The 19,426-nt window shown below is 49.3% G+C and overlaps 6 protein-coding genes across 12 annotated transcripts; 4 read left to right on the top strand and 2 right to left on the bottom strand.

The window, feature by feature from the left end:
* The first annotated feature begins 97 nt into the window (after positions 1-97).
* Positions 98-3,765, top strand: FOIG_01265 (uncharacterized protein). The gene is made up of 2 exons (XM_031198029.1): positions 98-664; positions 715-3,765. The coding sequence occupies exons 1-2, from the start codon at positions 286-288 to the stop codon at positions 2,049-2,051; spliced, it is 1,716 nt and encodes a 571-aa protein (XP_031073796.1). The 5' UTR covers positions 98-285; the 3' UTR covers positions 2,052-3,765.
* FOIG_01264 (uncharacterized protein) lies at positions 714-6,127 on the bottom strand. Of its 4 annotated transcripts, XM_031198028.1 has the most exons (4): positions 4,751-6,108; positions 4,304-4,408; positions 4,070-4,249; positions 2,337-4,019 (listed from the first exon to the last, which is right to left on the bottom strand). In XM_031198028.1, exons 1-4 carry the CDS (start codon positions 5,505-5,507, stop codon positions 2,872-2,874), a joined length of 2,190 nt encoding a protein of 729 aa, XP_031073795.1. In that variant the 5' UTR covers positions 5,508-6,108; the 3' UTR covers positions 2,337-2,871. The 4 variants fall into 4 exon arrangements, with proteins under 4 accessions (XP_031073792.1, XP_031073793.1, XP_031073795.1 ...); XM_031198026.1 differs by having other exon boundaries at positions 1,587-4,019; positions 4,304-6,127; XM_031198027.1 differs by having other exon boundaries at positions 4,070-4,408.
* Positions 6,128-6,298: 171 nt separating this feature from the next.
* FOIG_01263 (uncharacterized protein) lies at positions 6,299-7,561 on the top strand. 2 transcript variants are annotated; one of them, XM_031198024.1, is made up of 4 exons: positions 6,299-6,670; positions 6,721-6,981; positions 7,027-7,195; positions 7,252-7,561. In XM_031198024.1, exons 1-3 carry the CDS (start codon positions 6,438-6,440, stop codon positions 7,109-7,111), a joined length of 579 nt encoding a protein of 192 aa, XP_031073791.1. In that variant the 5' UTR covers positions 6,299-6,437; the 3' UTR covers positions 7,112-7,195; positions 7,252-7,561. The 2 variants fall into 2 exon arrangements, with proteins under 2 accessions (XP_031073791.1, XP_031073790.1); XM_031198023.1 differs by having other exon boundaries at positions 7,027-7,561.
* Positions 7,562-7,680: 119 nt separating this feature from the next.
* Positions 7,681-10,095, top strand: FOIG_01262 (CAMK/CAMK1 protein kinase). The gene is made up of 2 exons (XM_031198022.1): positions 7,681-8,293; positions 8,367-10,095. The coding sequence occupies exons 1-2, from the start codon at positions 8,120-8,122 to the stop codon at positions 9,423-9,425; spliced, it is 1,233 nt and encodes a 410-aa protein (XP_031073789.1). The 5' UTR covers positions 7,681-8,119; the 3' UTR covers positions 9,426-10,095.
* Positions 10,096-10,568: 473 nt separating this feature from the next.
* Positions 10,569-13,073, bottom strand: FOIG_01261 (uncharacterized protein). The gene is made up of 2 exons (XM_031198021.1): positions 12,217-13,073; positions 10,569-12,166 (listed from the first exon to the last, which is right to left on the bottom strand). Exons 1-2 carry the CDS (start codon positions 12,627-12,629, stop codon positions 11,215-11,217), a joined length of 1,365 nt encoding a protein of 454 aa, XP_031073788.1. The 5' UTR covers positions 12,630-13,073; the 3' UTR covers positions 10,569-11,214.
* A 723-nt stretch (positions 13,074-13,796) lies between these two features.
* Positions 13,797-18,905, top strand: FOIG_01260 (uncharacterized protein). Of its 3 annotated transcripts, XM_031198020.1 has the most exons (3): positions 13,797-16,916; positions 17,110-17,234; positions 17,283-18,581. In XM_031198020.1, the coding sequence occupies exon 1, from the start codon at positions 15,151-15,153 to the stop codon at positions 15,523-15,525; it is 375 nt and encodes a 124-aa protein (XP_031073787.1). In that variant the 5' UTR covers positions 13,797-15,150; the 3' UTR covers positions 15,526-16,916; positions 17,110-17,234; positions 17,283-18,581. The 3 variants fall into 3 exon arrangements, with proteins under 3 accessions (XP_031073787.1, XP_031073785.1, XP_031073786.1); XM_031198018.1 differs by having other exon boundaries at positions 17,110-18,905; XM_031198019.1 differs by having other exon boundaries at positions 13,797-17,059; positions 17,110-18,581.
* The last annotated feature ends 521 nt before the right edge of the window (positions 18,906-19,426 follow it).

The raw sequence follows: 19,426 nt of genomic DNA, 5'->3' as shown, positions 1-19,426 counted from the left end.
TTCAGAGTACCTAGCCATCATGCAGGGTAGGGTGCAGATCGAGGTGCCCAGGACGCGCTGACCAATGAGGTTGATGCAATTTGCATGCTGTCCTCCTTGGAGACTGATAATCAAGTCAATCATGAATTCACATGTCTTGTCCTCTTGAGCTATATTCACCGATTAGGACCCAATAGATGCATGAATGTAGCCGTGTTTCATCCAATTGACTTATATATTCCTGGTTTACCTCATCAAAAGCCGCGCGAGCTCTTCCTCCAATTCCGGCCAAAGGTAACTTAACTCATGATGGGCTGGCCATATGAGTTCCTCACTCTAACAGATGAGGAAAAGCATCAACGTCGTCTGAGCCTCGACTACTACGCATATATAGCACACCTCTCTGCTTTCGTACCGGCGCTATTATTTCTCGTCATTCGACTCATCAATCGTGTGCGCAAGGGCCGTAACAGCGGGTATCTTCAAGTTCCAGGGTCACCAGGCGTCAAAGCGAATCGACAGCGATGGATCTCTAGAGTTATGGAGAAAGGACCCGTTGTGCAGTGGTGGCTAGGTGAGGACGTCGTATTCATGGGAAGGCATTGGGGACAACGTGATGAATGGGTTTTGGGTACTGCTTGGACAGTTTGGTTGTTAGTTTTGAGCGTTCGTGGCACAGGAAAGGGTATGTTAAGTCCATCTCTGATTCATATGAGCTTGTTGCTGACAATACAGATTATCTTCATCTCACAAAGCGAGTGGGCATCGTTGCTACCTCTCAGATGCCTATTCAGTATCTCCTCGCTCTCAAAGCGCTCAACCCTTACGCATATCTGCTTCACTCATCTCACGAACATCTCAATCGATATCATCGTGTCCTTGGTCGCATTATCTACTCCCTGCTCATACTTCATGCTATCTTATACAACATCTTCTTCATAGAGTCTGGAATATGGTTCAAACGCTTCTTCGCCCCGGTTGTATTTGCAGGCGTTGCTGGTTTTACTGTTCTCCATGTGCTTAACGGTACAGCAATGGCTCGCGTTCGTCAAGCTTCATACCGACTCTTCTTCATCGTTCACCTCTTTGGAGCCTTTGCTATCCCCCCCTTGATCTACTATCATGCACCGTCCTCGCGATTCTATATCGCCGAGGCCGTTGGCGTCTTCGTTCTTGACCTTGCCGCACGAAAGATCACCACCATCACAGCTCCCGCTGTCATCGAAGCTATCCCTGGCACAAGTCTCGTCAAAGTCTCTGCCAAGCTTCCAGCTCCAAAGATTGCCAAGTACACCGCCCGCCCAGGATCTCACATCTATCTCAACGTCCCTGCAGCTTCGCGACCAGGAATTGGGCAATTCTCAGCTCCTTATCTCGTCTTTGAGTTTCTTTATAACCCCTTCACTGTGGCATCTACCAATCAGGAGACGGGTGAGTTGACACTTGTCGCACGCACAAGAAATGGCCCCATGACGAACCGTCTGCACCATCTGTCCTCGACTACCAACGCTGGAGGGTCGACTGAGAAGGTCGAACTTAATATTGAGGGTCCTTATGGTGCCATAGGGAAGACGTTCAACGACCTCATCAATTCAGGTATCAACCGTATACTCATCGTGGCGGGTGGTGTGGGAGCAACCTTTGCTGTACCGCTCTACCACGCTGTTCTAGCTGAGAACTCAACCACAAATGTCCAGCTCGTTTGGGCCATTCGAAGTGCAGGCGACGCAACCTGGGCCGCCTCAACTCCTACTGGCAAGTCTCTTCTCGACGATGATCAAGTGCAGCTCTTCCTCACGGGAGACATGGGTGTCGCCAATGACAGCGATAACGCAGCTGGCGTTGAAATGAACAATTTATCTCAACAGAGCACTCGTCCGGTCGTTCGAAACAGCAAAAGGCCTGATCTACAAAAGATCGTTGACGATACGTTCCAAAAGGGTCAGCAGGATAGTGTGGCTATTCTGGTCTGCGGTCCTGTTGAGATGAGCCGAGAGCTACGCAAGAGTGTGACACCGTGGGTGATGAAGGGACGCAGAGTCTGGTGGCACAATGAAAGTTTTGGATGGTAGGTGGAAAGACAATGTATGACGAGCACCATGGCTGTTCTCTTTCAGCCTGAAGTATGTTGGTTGAGAGTGATTAGTTAGCAAATAGATCACATAAAACAGCAGCGTCTTGGTTGTAAGCCTTGCAAAATTCCACAACTTCCACAACCTAACTTAGATCGCCATGTCGAGCTAGAGGTAGCCGCTCCGCGACCCCTTGGTTGTCTTGACCGTGGTTGGTCTAAAAGCATTGTGGCGTGTAGAAAACTGTAGAGACGGTTATGCCTTACAGAGAAAACCTTCTACCGTTTGGGCCTGGTTCAAGAGGTCAGTCATGCTCCCACGAACCTGGCAACTCCGGGAAACTCGAAAAGAATAGGAAGCTGCTCCAATAGTGAGCGCACTATGAATATCTAAAGACCACGTTGGGTATCTTAGGTTCAAACCCCCAGCCATACCTCATCCCAAAGCAATTCGGTATAGAATGCACACCAATACAACACCACCGTCATTATAGGCCATACTATCATATTCTATGCTCGCGCGAGGTGCAGTCTTGTCCTTGCTAAACCATCGTAATAGCCATCAAGAATTTCGTCCATCAACGCCTCACCCATCTTCCGACCCTCACTAATAACGCACCACACTCCGTTATCTAACCCCAAGTAGGGATGCCGTTAAGCCGGCATGAAATCTAGAGTATGAATAAACAACAAGAACAAGGCAATATCAGAAATTCCAACGTCTAAAAGAAACCGCAACCTTTGCTGGTATCATAAGAGGGTGTCATCAGCCACACCCAATATCTCATCTTCATCGAGAGCTCACATATTGTCGTTCAGTCTCACTGCCGGTATCTAGCCAGCTGTGCCATGATATTCTGAACTTGAACCGCTGCATCTCCGTTCGACGGTGGCTGTGGTACATGCCCGTAGGAAGCTCCATATGGGCCTGGAGGGTGCTGCTGTTGTTGATGTTGCTGAGCTGCACCATTCCCACCCAGACTTCCAAGTAGTGCCTGGATGTCAGGTTGAGGTGCTCCAGCGGCAGCTGCACTTGTGCCACCTTGAGCAGGCGTTGGGTTTTGGACGCCCCCTTGAACTTGTGCGAGCAATTGCTGAAGTGACACAGGGTCAAGCTGACCCATCATATTCGCAATGTCAGCGACGTTGACTGGAGGAGGCTGCTGTTGACCGTATTGTGCGGGAGGGGGAGGGCCAGGGTAACTGGCTGCAGGCGCTTGATACGGGGGCTGACCTCCATAAGGAGCACTACCATAGCCATTTCCTCTGTAAGTTTGACCATAGTTAGGAGGGCCTCCTGATGCCTTGGCTTGAAGAATAACCTTGGCTGCAGTAGCGGGGTCCAGGTTTTCGTACTGATCATATCGAACATTGTTGGAGCCAGCGGAGCGATCAAAGGCCTGTACCGGAATCTTGCCTGAGCTTTGCGCTCGAATATCGAGATCAACAACGGCATGAACACCTTCGGCCGCTTGCCGCTGAACTACCATGTCCTTGGGAATCCTAGGATGCAGGAACATAACCTCAGACCTAAGACCTTGGGACTTGAAAGCTTGCTCCACCCAGTTGACAAAGTCGCGATTTACATCTGGCTGAAGGATGACCTGTACGTCAGGGACGTCAGCACCATACCTCCGTGGGAGATCAAGCTCAGCCTCATGTCGAGGTCGCCCATAAGGGCTCGGACTTCTTCGTCGATAATTGTTGTCCTTGCCGTTGCGACCGTATCCCGGGGACCGAGATCGTGCACGCCCCCTGCTGTTGTCATAAAAGCCTCGATCTCGACCATACGACTCATCTCTTCCGTAATCGTTGCGATGAGGAGAATGACCGCGACTAGATCGATAATCATCCCGGGTTTGGTGGCCTTGCCGTTCATTTCGGCGACCACTGTCGCGGGTTTTGTTCCTGTCTGGGCTTCGAGTCTTGTCCTTTTTTGATTTGTCCTGAGCACGCGATACTTCTAGATCTTGATGGTGTTAGAAGCACAGGATGGAAAAACCAACAAGCACTACTTACGAATTCTGCGACCCTTGATCTCGATGCCTTGTAGATTATCCATCGCTCTCTGTCCTTCCTCGATAGAATGGTACTGGACGAAGCCGTACGCAGATTTGAGTGAGATTTGAGCAATCCTTCCGAACCGATGAAATAGATCGAAAACATCCTGTTTCGACACCTTGTCGCTCGAGAGATTACCTGTAGCGAATATGTGAGCGCCATTTTTGGACGCGCCGGACGCGGATCGTGTACCAATAAAAATGCGTGAACCCTCTGGGAAACGGTCCCATTTGGCCTCAGCTATATACTGGTTTTCGTCGGCTAAGAATTGATTCCATTGGCGCTCATATTCGGAATCTTGAGCTTGATCAGTATTATAGAGAGCAGGCTTGGGTGGGTATGGAGGGGCGTTCATAGAAGTGATGGCGATAGGCGCCTGGAGACCGGAGCCAAGCGGAACCGGAAATTCACCCAGAGCATCAGGGACTGCAACAGGCGCGCCAGTTGCCACATAAGTGGATGGCTGCCCGGGCGTGGGGGGCGCAGCTAGGTTCGAGGGAATACTGGCATTGATGCTAGGTGGGTGGTGCTGCGAGGCATACGTCTGAGGAACTGCCTGTGATAGCGGAGGCCTCGGTGGAAGAGAAGCTGACGATGAGAAGGCTGAAGACGGAATAGTAGACTCGAGAGAATGTTCACCTAAGAGGGACGGAGCATAATGTGTGTTGGAGTTGGAAGGCGCTGTGAGATCAGCAACCAGGCGTTGAATATCAGCTGAAGGACTGGCAGAGCTGGCAGCGTTACTGGCGCCCGGCTTGGCCGTGCTTGGAGACGACGTTTGCTGGTTGGATGGCTGCGACGTGAAGGTATTTGCGACGCCGGCAGCTTGAGCTTCGGAGGAAGCATTGGAAGTAGTTGATGTCGCAGATTGGCCTGGCTGGGCCGACAAAGATGATTCATGAACGACATGGGAGACTTGAGATGTGCGATTTGTCAAATGATCGGATGAAAGAGAAATTTCGTTGGATTCTCGTGGTAGCGATGATACATCTTGTGGTTCGACGACTCCGTCTTCACCCTCCTCCGTCCCAATTGGTGAATCAAAAGTCTTTGCGTAATCGTCATTGCTGTCGGGGAGTTCTTGTTCAACCTGAGGCTGCGGCACTTGCTGGGCGGCCACGTCTGTGTCGTCTTCACCATAAGGGTCGTTGAGGCTGTCGTCATCTACGATATCGTCATCACCACCAGCCCCTGATATGGGCTCAAGATTAGGAGCCTTGTTGATAGAGCCATTGGCGTCGGCAGCGGCAGCGGCAGCGGCAGCAACCATGGCGTCGATGGTCTCAACGGTCTCTTGAAGCACAGGGACCGCCAACGAGGTGGCTGAATGAACAGGTGATGGGGAGACCGGGGAGAGGTTGGCAGTCGCCTGAAGCTCTGCCTCGGGTTCTGTCATTTAATTAAGGTTGGGATTGGAGATTGGTGTGCAGTATATTGGATGACCTTCTGAAGCAGCGCTGGTCGTACAAACAATGCGAACCAAGAGATGGTGCAACTGAAGATCAAACAAAAAGCTCGGCTCCTTGGTCAGTGAGAAGTGCCGCCAGGCGATGGCCTGGCGCAAGACGGAAGCTGGAAGCGTGATGGAATAGACGGAGTGGCGGTCAAAGCGCTTCCAGACGAAATACGAAAAGGTTGACTTGTAGACCAAACGGACGCGGGATGAAAAGCCACAAGAGAATCGGCGCTCTCACCAGATGGTCACCAGGAAGACGGACGACTCGACCAGCTTTTTTGACAGGGGAGGCAGTCGGGTAGAGGGTTTTGCGACGTCGGCGCTTGGCTAATCGCGCCAAATGAGTTGAGTTCTCCAGAAGACTGGGGCTCGGACACAGGCACGTGAGAGCAAAGGAAGATGGACTAAAGAGAGGATCTAGGTAGTCGCGACACCAAGAGCATTGAAGATGGCGGTACGAGTTAGGTCGACGATGTGTCGCAGGTTGAGGGAAATGAGCAGATGAAGGTTGAACAGGCGAGGTAGGTCGATTAGGTTAAGTAAGGTAAGGTAAGGCCTGGTAGGGCAAGTCAGAGAGAGGTGAAAGGCTGGGTTTCGGGGTCCCAATTGAGGCTGATCGGGCGCAGGCGTGAACCGCAGCTAACGACAAGCTAGTCCAGAATTGGCAAGGCGGTCAACAAATCATTTGTCTTTGGCTCACAACCAAGATCTCAGCCACAGACAAACATCATGCGGAAGCCAAGAGTTTGGGAGACCCCAACTTCAAGTGTTATATGAGACATTGAACTCAGAGGAATTAACAAACTAAAATATCCTTTATTTCGGTCTGTCAGATGTAATATATAGATCGTTCGATTGTTATACTTCACCATGCTTCAGCGACACTTTGGTCTGGCGCCGCGTCTGAGAAATGTTCCAGCATATCTGACAAGTCGTCCATTTGCGCCTCGGTTCAAGAGATACCAGGCTTTCGACACCGGGCTCGACCAAGAGGCTCTTTCTGAAGCTCGCTCGTGGTTTCAATCTTTCAGCCCAACACAACTACCGAAAGGAAATACTACATACGCCCGCTCGAGTGGACCAGGAGGTCAACATGTCAATAAGTATGCACGTAATTACATTCAAGCAAGTCTTTAGCACTCACAGGTGAAAGGACCGAAACAAAAGCAATCACAGCATATCCATTGGGACAATTGCTGCCAGTACTCCCCAAGTCATTACATCCTGGCATTCGCAAGTCCAGGTACTACACAGCAACCAATGACTCTTTGACTTTCCAAGCGCAAGATTCACGATCACGGGATGCGAATGCGGAAGACAACAGAAGAAAGCTTATTGAGGAGGTAACAAGCATCTACAAAGATGTGATACCTGCTGAAACAAGCGCAGAAAAGAAAAAGAAACATGAGGAGATGTCAGTTGCTTCCTTTGTTGAAAAACAATTGCTAACATCAAATAGTGGCAGAAGATTCCACGAGACAAGGATAAAACAGAAGAAGTTTACCAGCGCAAAGAAACAATCACGGAGAGGGCCTTCTGATTGAGCAAACCGTTAGTCAAACAAAGCGAGACAAAACCAGCAGTATTAACTTGATGGCGATATAGAGATATCATTAGCTTGCGAAAAGGTATGTACATTGAATTGAGTACAATCTCGATATAATTCTGAATACTTATTCAAAAGAAACCTACTGTTCTTTCTCGATGTTACAGAGCAGGACTAAAGTTTAGATGGTGAAAGCCGAAATTGTACGCACAAATTGAAAGAAAGGAAGCTGCCACTATTTGATTTAGTTAGAAAGCAAACATTTGCGGTAGATGGTCCAAGGTCTCGCAGCAGGTGACTACTGCGTCTCGGTATCAGTAGAGTGGCTGAAATGAGACCCGACAAGAACAGAGCATGAGTTACAGCATGATTTCTCTCAGGGAATAGAAACCCCAATTATGATGCGTTTAAAGGCGAAATATCGTCATTGTCACTCCGCGCCATTGATAGGTAAGGGTCATCATTAACTGCGATACCTCCTTTTATGCATGGTAGGTGAATATAAGGCAGGTCACTACTGAGAAGAGATACGGATAGACATTTGATGGCCTGGCATTCATAATTAGAATCACGGTCGGGCACCAACTCTCCTCGTATCAATAAGGGTCCAGAACTAAAACGCCTTGAGCATTATTGTCTATTGTCATTATCTCACCCATCCATATTTCAGCTAGACTTTGTCTGACACGACCCCACCCGCCTCTTTAGCCCCGACCCTTCTGACCAACCCAACCGAACCCCTTCACTTCAGCCCATCAGCATCGCCATCTCGACCGCTGATATCTACTCTCTTCAGCTGAGTTGTTCTCGATTCCTGTGTTTCTCCCTTCAACAACAGGCACCCGATTCTCCGAACCAGATATTTCTATTATATTTCATACTTCATCGCGACGTCGCGCGACAGTCACCCCCCTCTATTTCGCATCTGTACGCTCTGCGGGGCATCGCGATCTTCTTATCAACTCTCTGTCTCGACTTCTCCCAACTTCAACGCCATATCCTCACAATGGATTCTGCAGCCCGCCAACAGCCTCAAGTTCAGCCTTGTAGATACAAGGTTGGCAAGACACTGGGAGCTGGCTCATACTCCGTCGTCAAAGAATGTGTCCACATAGACACTGGTCGTTACTATGCTGCCAAGGTCATCAATAAGCGGCTCATGGCTGGTCGCGAACACATGGTGCGAATTGCTTTATTGTCCCCTGAAATTCCAGGTCCATTGTCCTTTTCTAATACGCCATGCGCAACGATAGGTTCGCAACGAAATCGCCGTGCTTAAGAAGGTCTCCATGGGCCACCAAAACATCCTTACTCTTGTCGACTATTTCGAGACCATGAACAATCTCTACCTCGTCACCGATCTTGCACTAGGTGGTGAGCTTTTCGATCGAATTTGCCGAAAGGGCTCCTATTTTGAGTCAGATGCTGCCGATTTGGTTCGCGCCACACTGTCAGCTGTCGCTTACCTCCATGACCATGGTATTGTCCATCGCGACTTGAAGCCTGAAAATCTACTCTTCCGAACCCCCGAGGACAACGCAGACTTGCTTATTGCAGACTTTGGACTTTCGCGAATTATGGATGAGGAACAGTTCCACGTTCTGACTACAACCTGTGGTACTCCTGGATACATGGCTCCCGAAATTTTCAAGAAGACAGGTCATGGCAAGCCTGTAGATCTTTGGGCTCTCGGTGTCATCACCTACTTCTTGCTTTGCGGTTATACTCCTTTCGATCGTGACTCTGACTTCGAAGAGATGCAGGCCATTCTCAATGCAGATTATAGTTTCACTCCTATTGAATACTGGCGTGGCGTTTCCAGCCATGCCAAGGACTTTATCCAGCGCTGCCTGACTATCGATTCTACTAAGCGTATCACTGCCCATGAGGCTCTCCAGCATCCATTCGTCGCCGGCTTTATCAATGCCGAGGGCGAGAGCCAGAACCTTCTGCCTAATATCAAGAAGAACTTCAACGCTCGCCGGACTCTACATGCAGCCATTGATACTGTTCGTGCTATCAATAAGCTGCGTGAGGCTCAAAGTGGGATGATGGATGGAGCTCGTTCAAAGGAACCCAGCCGTGGCGCTGCGCGACAGCAGCCGCCTACCAACAAGAAAGGAGATAGTGCCATCTCAATGGGCAGCAACCAACCTAAGGATAGTGGATATGGAACTCAGACAGAGACGGACGTCGTTATGGGCAACACATCAGCATCCAATGTCCCATCTTCATTGCAGCCTGGAAACAACGGAAATAGGGTCATCGAGACATCCAAGGGACTTTGGAGTGCGCCTGCGCCAAAGAGGTAGAGCCAGAATGGCGACGATGTGTCTGAGTTATTCCGAGATCTGCGAAGAAGATATATCAAAGGGAAGCTACCTATGGTGGGACGAAAACATGTTAGAAGAATGATGGTTTAACGTTATGAGGAGGAGATTTTGTAAACCCGCATTTGCGTTATGAAGCGGGCGAAGAACAAGGACATGCGCATGCGCAACGAGGAGGAGAGCGAGGACCAACAGCGATTTGCGTACATGTATTTTCAACAACGGACCGCAGGCACGCCGTTTGCAGCGACTGGAAGGAAGAATCGGTATATCCTATTTTCCATGCATTTCCCTTTGTGTTTCAAGTATGATCTTGGTATTTAGAACGCCCTTTGTGAGGTCTCGTTTTCGAGATGCTTTGTTTTAGAGACCGGTGACTTCGAGGCCCAGGTCAGACATAACGCACAAGGTTCGCATTGAACAGATCCTCGGTCACTTTGAAGTTTATTGCTTCCTCTGCTCCTTATCACTGCTTGTGTTATTTTCCGGAAGATGGGTTTCTGACAGATGAGTTTACGGCCTGAAATCCCTTTTAATCCCCTCGACATTGAGTATAATATACCTTAAGTGACTCTCCTGTGTTGACAGTAGCTTGTTTTAGGCGGAGTAGGATTATTTAATATCTTGTGACCCTGATATTGTCATATGCCAGAGTGCCTTATTACTGACAAATGTGGCGAGCGTCTTATATCAAATACTGTTTTCAAAGGGCATAAATGGATTAGTTCGAAGTTGAAAACCCTCTTGCTCGGAAGTTGAGCAGAGATCGAGAGTTTCAAATCACAGGTTTGTACAACTTAAACTACTGATATTTGCGTACAACCTAGAATACCGGATCGACATCTTGATACTGACACTTCTCAAATCATGACAAAGCGAATTTTAAGACACAGCACTTGCGAATGCCAAGAGGTCAAGAGTGCCGTGCGGACTTGGCGTTTATAATGCCGCTGAACATAACTCGGAGGAACTTCTTGGGCTAGATGAAGATCGACATGTTGAGATTTCGATATCATGAATGGGCCCACCTGATCGCGTGCCAGCTACAACGACTTGTGAACAATAGGTGTCAAGCTGCACATTGGTACTCAGTGAGTATGAAGAAGATTTACAAGGACTTTCACTCTGAGAACAGGATGTGACAGAAACAACGTGCTGTCAATTCTTCTAGCTGCTAATATCTAGCGAATGGTATCTTTGGTATTCCTTTTCCTTTTCACCAAAGTCAGCCCACCTCCTTGCGCCGCCTGGCTTTTGCTCTCCAGGATCATCCAGGATTCGGCTGTGAGCCAATTGCCCTTCATCTCTCCTCCTCCTCATGAGTAGGGGGGGCTTATCATAAAGCATGCCCCTCTCGAGTCGTCCAGGCTCTCTAGCGAGCGTATCGGTGCATGGCATGGCGTCGTCTCATGTCCATACACGAATTAAACTTCCTCTGGTTGTATACATTACTCTATTCAGTTCCGGTTTTGTCCTTCCGCAGGGTATACATTAGAACGGGACACATCAGCCCCTCGAACCCATTATTACAGTTTGCCGTCTGGCCCTGACGGCCCTGCGTCAGAATCCAGCATCTGCCGTAGTAAAGCACCGTGTTGCGCCATTTCGCTGTGCCGATGAATGCCAAAGATGTTATCAAAAAAAAATATAAGGTCGAAGATTAAAAAGGGTTCGGGGCATTAAAATCGTAAAATCCCAACAAGTCGCTTCGTTTCCCCGGTGTGGGATGAGAGTGTCCAGGGGTAGCCGTGTTATTACTCAGTCGTGCCAATTACCGCACCACCACAACTTCACTCAACTCCACGTCTCGAGCAGGAGCGTTGCCGTCCCAGAGCTGTCCATTGTTGTCCATATCCATAAGCATTCCGGGAAGGGCTTCTTCGGATAGAGTTGGGCTTAGGGTTCCGCTACTAGAGCTGCAACTGGAGCTGGCAACAGTCCAGCCATCGCTGGAGTCGGCGCGAGGGCGCCCAAGCAGACCCATACCGAAGTACTCGCCATACTCCTCGTCAGAAATGGCGTTGCGGTCGCCATACTCCACGTACTCGTATTCCCATCGCGTGATCTTTCCCTCCTGTCGTCGGGGTAACCATCGGGCCTTTGCTGCGTAGAAAAAGCAAGAGGCAATCAAGCCACCGACCACCAAATCAATTGCATAATGGTGGCTGAGGTACATAGTGGCCCAGCAGACCCATCCAGCATACATGATGAAGTAAGTTCGGAATTGGGGGAAACAGTGAGACATGAAAAGAGCCTCGAGAACGGCGTTCGCGGCGTGGAGCGAGGGGAAAGCGCCGAAAGGAACAGGTGCAGTGCTGAAATTGGTCGTATAGAGGTCGATACCAAAAATGGCGTCGATACGGGCGAGTCCAGCAGGAGATCCTGGCATGCCGTAGGCAGCAGGTTCAAGACCATGCTCCATCTCGTACCAAGGTGGCGCACAGGGGAAGAGAAGCTGGATGGTGACACCCAGAATACTCATCCAGCCGAAGGTGCGAGCCCAGACAGGGGCGGTACCGGGGGCAGCGAAGACGAACATGAGCAGGGCGCAGACTACAGGAGCGCCAAAATGGCACAGGCCGTAGGGGATCCAGGCAAGAATGTCGAGAACCGAGTGTTGGTGGGCGGAGAGAATGCTCGACAGATTGGCACCGTACAAGACGTTCTCGAGGGCGGGTAGCACGCGGACCCAAATATGAGGTCGGTACTCATTGGGGATAAATCTGACAAGTGTTAGCAGACGACAAATTTGACCTTTGAAAAAAACACATACCGACTACAAAAGAAATACAAGAGCCAGGTCCAGATTGTCACTGATGGCAAAAAGAATTGACGGGTGGCAGGCATAAGCAGAACCCATACGCTACCAATGATAGCCAGGAGCTTGACACCAGGAGCCGGGGGAGCAATCCAGAAGGAGAAGAGAATTAGGAGGCCAACGACAGCATATTGGAGATCTGATGTCCTCCAGTGATGCTTCTGAAGATCACGAACACCATCCCAGGCGTTGAAGGAGGTTTTGAGACTGGTGATCTCCTCATTGCCAGGTCTCGATTTTGATTTGGTGCGTCGACGGCCAATTCGATATCTGTGAGGAACAGTGTTGAGGAATGGCAGATTAACGTGCTCGGGCCAGAGTAGCTGGAGCTTAGGCTTCCCTGAAAGGGTGGCGGAGAAGTCGTTCATGGCGAAGGTCGAGAAAGTTGTTTGGATCGACAGAACGGTGGTTCGAAAGGGGATGCGTGCTGATTATTTGTAGCGTAGCGCAAGATAATTTCGAAGAAATTCGTAACGCGTAGTCGGTAACCCAATATGAATACCCAAAAGCTACCTCATATCCAAGTTGACCTATTTACTTGACTTGCACGCATACAACGATGGTCGGAATCGTCGGGATGGCCGTCTAGAGCGATGGTTGTCGAGTCGCAGAGAAGGGAGGCAGCACGCGACAAGGACGCCACACAAAGAAGATGTGAGGCTAGGACCTGAAGTCGTGACGGAGGAAGATAGATGCTTTAACAAGGTGCGAATCTAAGACGAAACCAAGCCGAGGATCGAGGAGAGAGAGAAAGGGAGGGAAGAAGAAGATGGAGGTGAGGAAATGGGAGTAGTAATATGAAGAAAGTGGAGGGAGTGGAGGAGAGAGGGATCGAGTATGATGACGAGGTGCAGGAAAGCGATGCACCAGGGGCGTGTACCAGTGCAGCTGGCCACTAGAAGCGCTGAAAAACCAAGGTCTTTACAGCTGATTTTGCAACCGTAGTCCGCTAAAGAGCACAAATTCAACAGGGCACGTCGTGCAGGATTCCAGTGGGCGCTAAGCTACTGCCCCCATCACACTCCACTGACATTAGCTTCATTCAAGGGGCCCGCACCGCAGGATTTTCCTCGTCCTCATCTCAAATGAGTCCGGATGCTGCGGGAGGAGTCATCGATACAAGGGTTTGGGGTACCGGCCAGTCAACAAGCCTCAGCGGGGCGTTGTGCATGGATGGCACCCAGGGTCGCCTGGAGATTGCACTGGAGCCAGCGCCTAAGCCTAATCAGCTCTTCTCTGACGCTCAGACGGAGCTCTTTTGTCACTGCGAAGCCAATCAATCAAGACGACACAAACAAAGTTGCTGACATAGCACACTGGCCGGACATCGCGGAGCAACGGGGTTTGCGGCAGCCCGAATCAAGGCGTATTACCGTAATTTCCTTCGAAGCCGCTGCCAAGCCTGATAGGCGGGCTGAGTCGCGTGAGAATTCGCCCTGTCAAATAACGCTTACTTCCCTGCTTTCCGCGTATTGTACCGCCAAAACTTTACCGACCACGTTTTAAACTGAGGGGGAGATGAGATTACCTATGAGCCAGACAAGTCTACAAGTCGACGTGGCAATCTGGAATACTGAGCCTCGATCAATAAAGTCAAATGAGCCGCAGAGCATCTCTTCTCCCCTTGACTTGTCTTAGTCATTCGATATGACCACTCACAATGTAGGAACCGGAGGCAGCCCATGCCCCAGTGATCCAGAAAGCACTGCACGTAGTACATCATTTCAGCCTTGGCATAGCTGCTGGGCAACGATTGACTGAGAACGTTAACGGCCGGCACCTTGCCAACGCAAGCGAACAAGTCTTCTGGACAAGTCCACATGGTTTAAGGTCCAATATATTTTCCGATCAGACTGACTGTCACAATCAATTGCTGCAAGCACCCTTTCAGTCGGCGTCGGAGGCTCGCCAAGCTCCATGGACTCCGAGGTTCCGACTCCGACTTTATCACATCACCATCTGGAACGAATGAGATTGGAAGGGTGATCTGCCGACGCGGATGCACACACACAGCTAGCACGAGGCTTTCCGCTTTCTGACCTCAGCGAGACCCATCATGTGCTAGATTGCACTGCGCTGATGATGACAAGACAAGACGAGACGAGACAAGAACAATCCATGTTCATGACGAGTCTTTGGGTGGCTTGATCAATACAAAGACCCACTCCTTGATTGCATCTTTGTTTTCTGCCATTGATCAGGGTCCGTGGTCAACGATGGTGGCTGATACTTGAAGAAAACGTCACCATCAGAAACGGTTCCCAGACGGTGTCACTTGGCTTCCTCCACAGCCTGGGCATTCTGACTGAACGGAGAGACTCTTTGTTCTGATGGCAGCGTCATGACTGTGGCACAGTGACATGCGCCTGGAAGACTGCCTAGATTCGATTATGGGGACAGACTAAACCAATCAGACCAGAGCGGGAATCTAGGTTGGTGAGTCCGCGTGCCCAGCAACCAGCCGCGGTTGTAGGTTGTAAGATACCTGTGACTCTGACGATCGCTGGCTCAATCTAACGTGGCATTTAACTGTTGATTTGTTAAATTGAACAGCTCATGTCCATGTGTTAACAGTAACATAAGGTACATACAAGGTTGCAATTAGGCGTCGAGAAAGCCTGTCTCCTGCTTGCCGTTGAAACATGGAAGCGACCCGGGGATATCCTCAAGGGGACACTTCCGCTGAGGTCATAATCAATTTGCGCACGCGAGGAAATTTCCTGAAGCTCATACTTGCCTGTGTCTTGTTGTGAGCTTTGTCATTCATGCACCGGCTGCTCCGCCAAGGGAGCAAGGCTTTAACTATTTGCAAACCCCTTAATAAACAAAAGCCAGCCCAATACTTCATGTGTCGATAATCAATCAGCGAGTTGAGCAAAAAATTCATTCATGCTCCTTTCTGAAAAATATGTTGCTCCACTGCAAAGTTTCACAGGCCGCAAACCGAGATGGATGATGAACAACGAACCATTGAGAAGCAATATCCAAAACAAGGATCAGCTCTCTCTTTTGGCGCTAACAAGGAGCTGGGGCCACTGCATCTTTTTTCGTCGCATTCAGATGTGGAAGCGAAAAAGTGATGTGCGTTCAGCAGGTACTCGCGACCAATGTACCTTCTCCAATTCCGCTGCTTCCTCTCCATGGAAGATGCTTACCATCCGTGGCTGTCCATGGAGGCTTTCGATGCAGCCAGGAAGGAATAATCCAACCCATGCTTACTCACACCTGTCTATCATTGACAACTTCCATATGCTGCTGCCTTAATGCTCCAGAGCTCCTCATGTTGTGATACAAGCACCAACTTAACACAGATTACCTTACGCTGGAAGACACGGATACTTCTACTGTTTTAGATGATCAAGGTTGCAAGTCTGAATGCTAATAATATTCGAGCTGCGGCAACAGCGTGCGCTAACTCACGTTAGCGTTAAGCCATTGACTATCGCCAACCTCTGGACTGTGAGCACGAGATATGTTGCTGTATAGTTGCCAAAGTCATCTAAGCAGCCAACTGATATTAATTGTCGGTCCAAAAGACCTGAGTCCATTCCGGACTGGAGTAGACGTACTCGTGATTTCGTTGTTCGACAGCCTCCGATTACCAATTTTAGACTCAGCCCTGCTGTTGACGAAACTCTTGATGGCTCTCCGTGTAACGGTTCAAGTGTTCACAGCTTCAAGCGCTTCGAGTCAAGGGTCAGCTTCAGATACCTAGTCCATTTCACAGGCCATAGGCGCGCGCAGCCCATCCCGTCACTCAGGAGACATACACGCGACAAGGGTCATAGTAACCCCACGAAACACCTACACTTTTCCCTTGTCATTTTGCTGCATCTCGACGTTCACTCGGATGTAGCGGAAGATAGCTTCTCGTTGAGGGTTTACACAAAGGAAACCGTTTGAGCTTTTCTGGCCATTGAGCGAATCAACAGCCAATTAGACCTATTTAGCGCGGCAAGCCTCATCGTCATGACGGTGACGTCCTGCTAGAGGGGAAAAAGAAAAAGGTTATGAACTGAACTCATACTCGTTCAAGAGCTATATTCGCTCCGACTCCGACGCGGAGTTTTCGATGTGCAGTGCGACACTAAGAAATAAATAAAAAATCCAACGGAGACTCTTAACGGTCGTTCGGGTCTTATTTGTCAACGCGTGAGGCGCGCGCCCCGAGGTGAGACGAGGCGCGAGGGCATAATCCGAGGAAATTGAACGTGCATATAGCGTGGATCCTCCGCTCGGGACGGAAGAGAATAAGCAGAACGAGCAGTGGAGGCTCAGGGTCTGAGAGAGATTGGGAGGGTCTCAACGAACAGGGATACGAAACCCATCCAGTCCCTTGGATAGAACAGGTTGGTTGCTGTCTTGTCGCAGCGCATGATCTTGCTGATAAACAACCTGATCAGTATATTGCCATTTCATTGCAATCTCTTTAACACGTTGTCGATTCAGCCGCCCGTGCACGGATTCAACTTGATTGAAACACCCATGCCACAGCTGCAAAAGCCAAGGTCGAATTGAGGCGGACTGGCCCAAGTTCAGGAGATCGCCAAGGGTCCCCTACCTGCGCACGAGACACCGTCACTTGCGATACGCTAGTCAATTGGGAATATGATGGGATGAGTTAGGTAGTTTCAACTTTCAACCCAATCTCAAAGGTAGTTCTAAGTTTCTTGAATATCATGCTTAATAATGTTGCAAACGATTGTGTTCATCAGAGAAGGCAAAAAACACATCATGTCGGTTGGCCTGATAGCATCGTTTAGGCAGAGTCTTGGCCTCGGCTGTTACTCAATATGCTGTTAGTGTCTGACACTTCATGATAAGCACATGCTGAGCTTCAGTTTACAGGCTTGTTCTAAGCTCATCTACTTTGGTCTTCTTGCTGATGCTTGAATGTCTGACCAGAAGCGAGAGGATGTGCGGTACGTGTCTGATTGGGAAACGCTGGTCCAGACCGCATTGTCTGAACACAGGTATGATGACTACTGAATACCGTTGCATGCCTCTCACCCTACCTACAGGACATGAAAGACCAACGCGGTATGCAAGCACACGCCAACAGAAACTAATGCCCAATCAGAAATGCATCATGGTTGATTCTTCCTGGACAAACAGTGATGACTGCTACTCTAGCTCCAGATCCATGCCCTCGTGAGCGACAACTCCAAGGTATATATCATGGATCAGGTATCATGATGCCAATAAAAGCCTGGTTTGGAAGCCCAATGCAGAGGCGGTCAATGCGACGACATCCGAGCGAGCCGCCATAATAGGTAGCATGGGATCGAGGATACTGTCAACCCAATTGTCACCATCCTCTCTTGCGTACTGTACTTGGGCTGAAGCCTAAGTGAGACAAAGTACAATTAACAACTTACTAAACGAAATTTTCGTTCTTGAGCCCCAAAAATCGATCATGGCGGCCGATTACCTTGGTTCCCACAGCGGGTTCAATCTTTGCGAAGTCCGCCGTGGTCCCACCTAATTCAGGTCCATCGAACTTTGCTTTCCGTGTTTGGTTTATTGACTCGGCCGATTTCTTGAGAATTTTTCTTTTTTTTTTAATCACTCACTAATTTGGGGCAATGTCCGTTCAGAAGTCGGGTCTCGGCCCATTGACGGATAAGAAAAAGGAAGGAAATTTTGACAAATTTCTCAGTCACGGACCCGCGGTCGGTAGTTTTCGGCCGGCGTTTGCAGTCGGGGTCCAGGAGAATACCGACCGATATTGGTATGGGACGATTATCGATACAACGAACGAATGCGTATTTGCCGGTCGGTCTCCTGATATGATTGATCACTGCATCAAGATCCCGTTGTCCGAATCTTTCCAAGTGCCCGTGTGCGGTTCCTTCAAGCTTTAGCTCGCTTCAACTTTATCAGACCATACTTTCTATCGTTGCACTCTGAAGGTCTCGTGCAATGCACGTGGTTAATGGTTATCCCCGGCTTTCTGCTGCGTGACATACACCTTGTCTGTATTTCTGCCATTAAGTGGCAGGTTCCGTGATGCATCATGTCGTCTTCAACGTTTTGTAACACTTTGGTGTTCGAAAGATCCATGTAGCAAATGGTGCGAGGACAGGAAGTGAGACATAGCATTCCTCAGTGATCGGTTTGACTCGAGTTTGCCAGATTCGAGCAAAACTCCTTGTTGTTACATATACTATTGTTCAAGGACGCTATCCCAGGGTTACTTGAGATGTCTTACACATTAGTAGCCAATTACTTTGATATTCTTTGGCCGAATGACCTCGTTCGTGATCTCTAGCCCCCACATCTGAATGGCAGCCAGAGACCGCAACCAGCGACGATCGGCTCTTATCATCACTACATGGACTGGTCTACGCTGTCAACTCAACCTGGACATCAGCTCAGTACCCTGTCTAGCCTATGAGGCTGGCGGTGAGAGACATATACAGTGTCTACTCTGTATTACTAGGCAGTCTATGCCTTAGATGTTGGCGTAGATCTGGAGCTACAACTTATACGCATGATCCTACAGCTCTTTCAGGCATCAGATCGACTGCCCAATTATGCATTGTGATACTGGCATCGACTTCAGTGACAAGTACACTCGACTCTCGTATTGTCTATCATTCCGCATGCATTATATTTGTTGACAGTCCTTCCTTTCATCTCTTAGATGCAATGGCGTCAAAACATGGCCGCATGTGAGGCTCTAATATATAGCGAACGTCATCGTGATGTTCCATCCATGGACACCCTAAGAGGCTGGTGAGAAGGGGGGTGTCCTTTCGAAAGGCAGACTAAGAAACCTTACATCGTCTCTGACTTGACTCTGCCGCTTGTTATTCGAGACTTTGTGGAATTGACTTTTCTCATGAATTCCATGACCTGTTGTGGGGATTAGCGTTTCATATTCTAGTTTTGACAGCATAGAAGAGTGGCTGGGTGGCTGTGCTGATGGCTGCTCAAGGGATTTATGGCATTCCCATACTGTCAAAATATAAGTCTGCTCCAAGCAATAGCTTTGAGCTGAATAGGAAGAAAGCGAATTCAGCTTCCAATAATACCTTGTGAGTGACATGGTATTGTCTGTGTGTGGTGATAGCTTGTGTTTGTTTGTTTGTTTGTTTGTGTATTTTTCGTCTGGGTGGCTGTAACGAAGCCAAATCTCCTACTGGAGCAAAAGACGTGCTGA

Source organism: Fusarium odoratissimum (genome assembly GCF_000260195.1).
Source record: "Fusarium odoratissimum NRRL 54006 unplaced genomic scaffold supercont1.1, whole genome shotgun sequence".
Lineage (NCBI taxonomy): Eukaryota > Fungi > Ascomycota > Sordariomycetes > Hypocreales > Nectriaceae > Fusarium > Fusarium odoratissimum.
The sequence above is the reverse complement of the archived record's forward strand: the minus strand, read 5'-3'. Positions and strand labels throughout refer to the sequence as shown.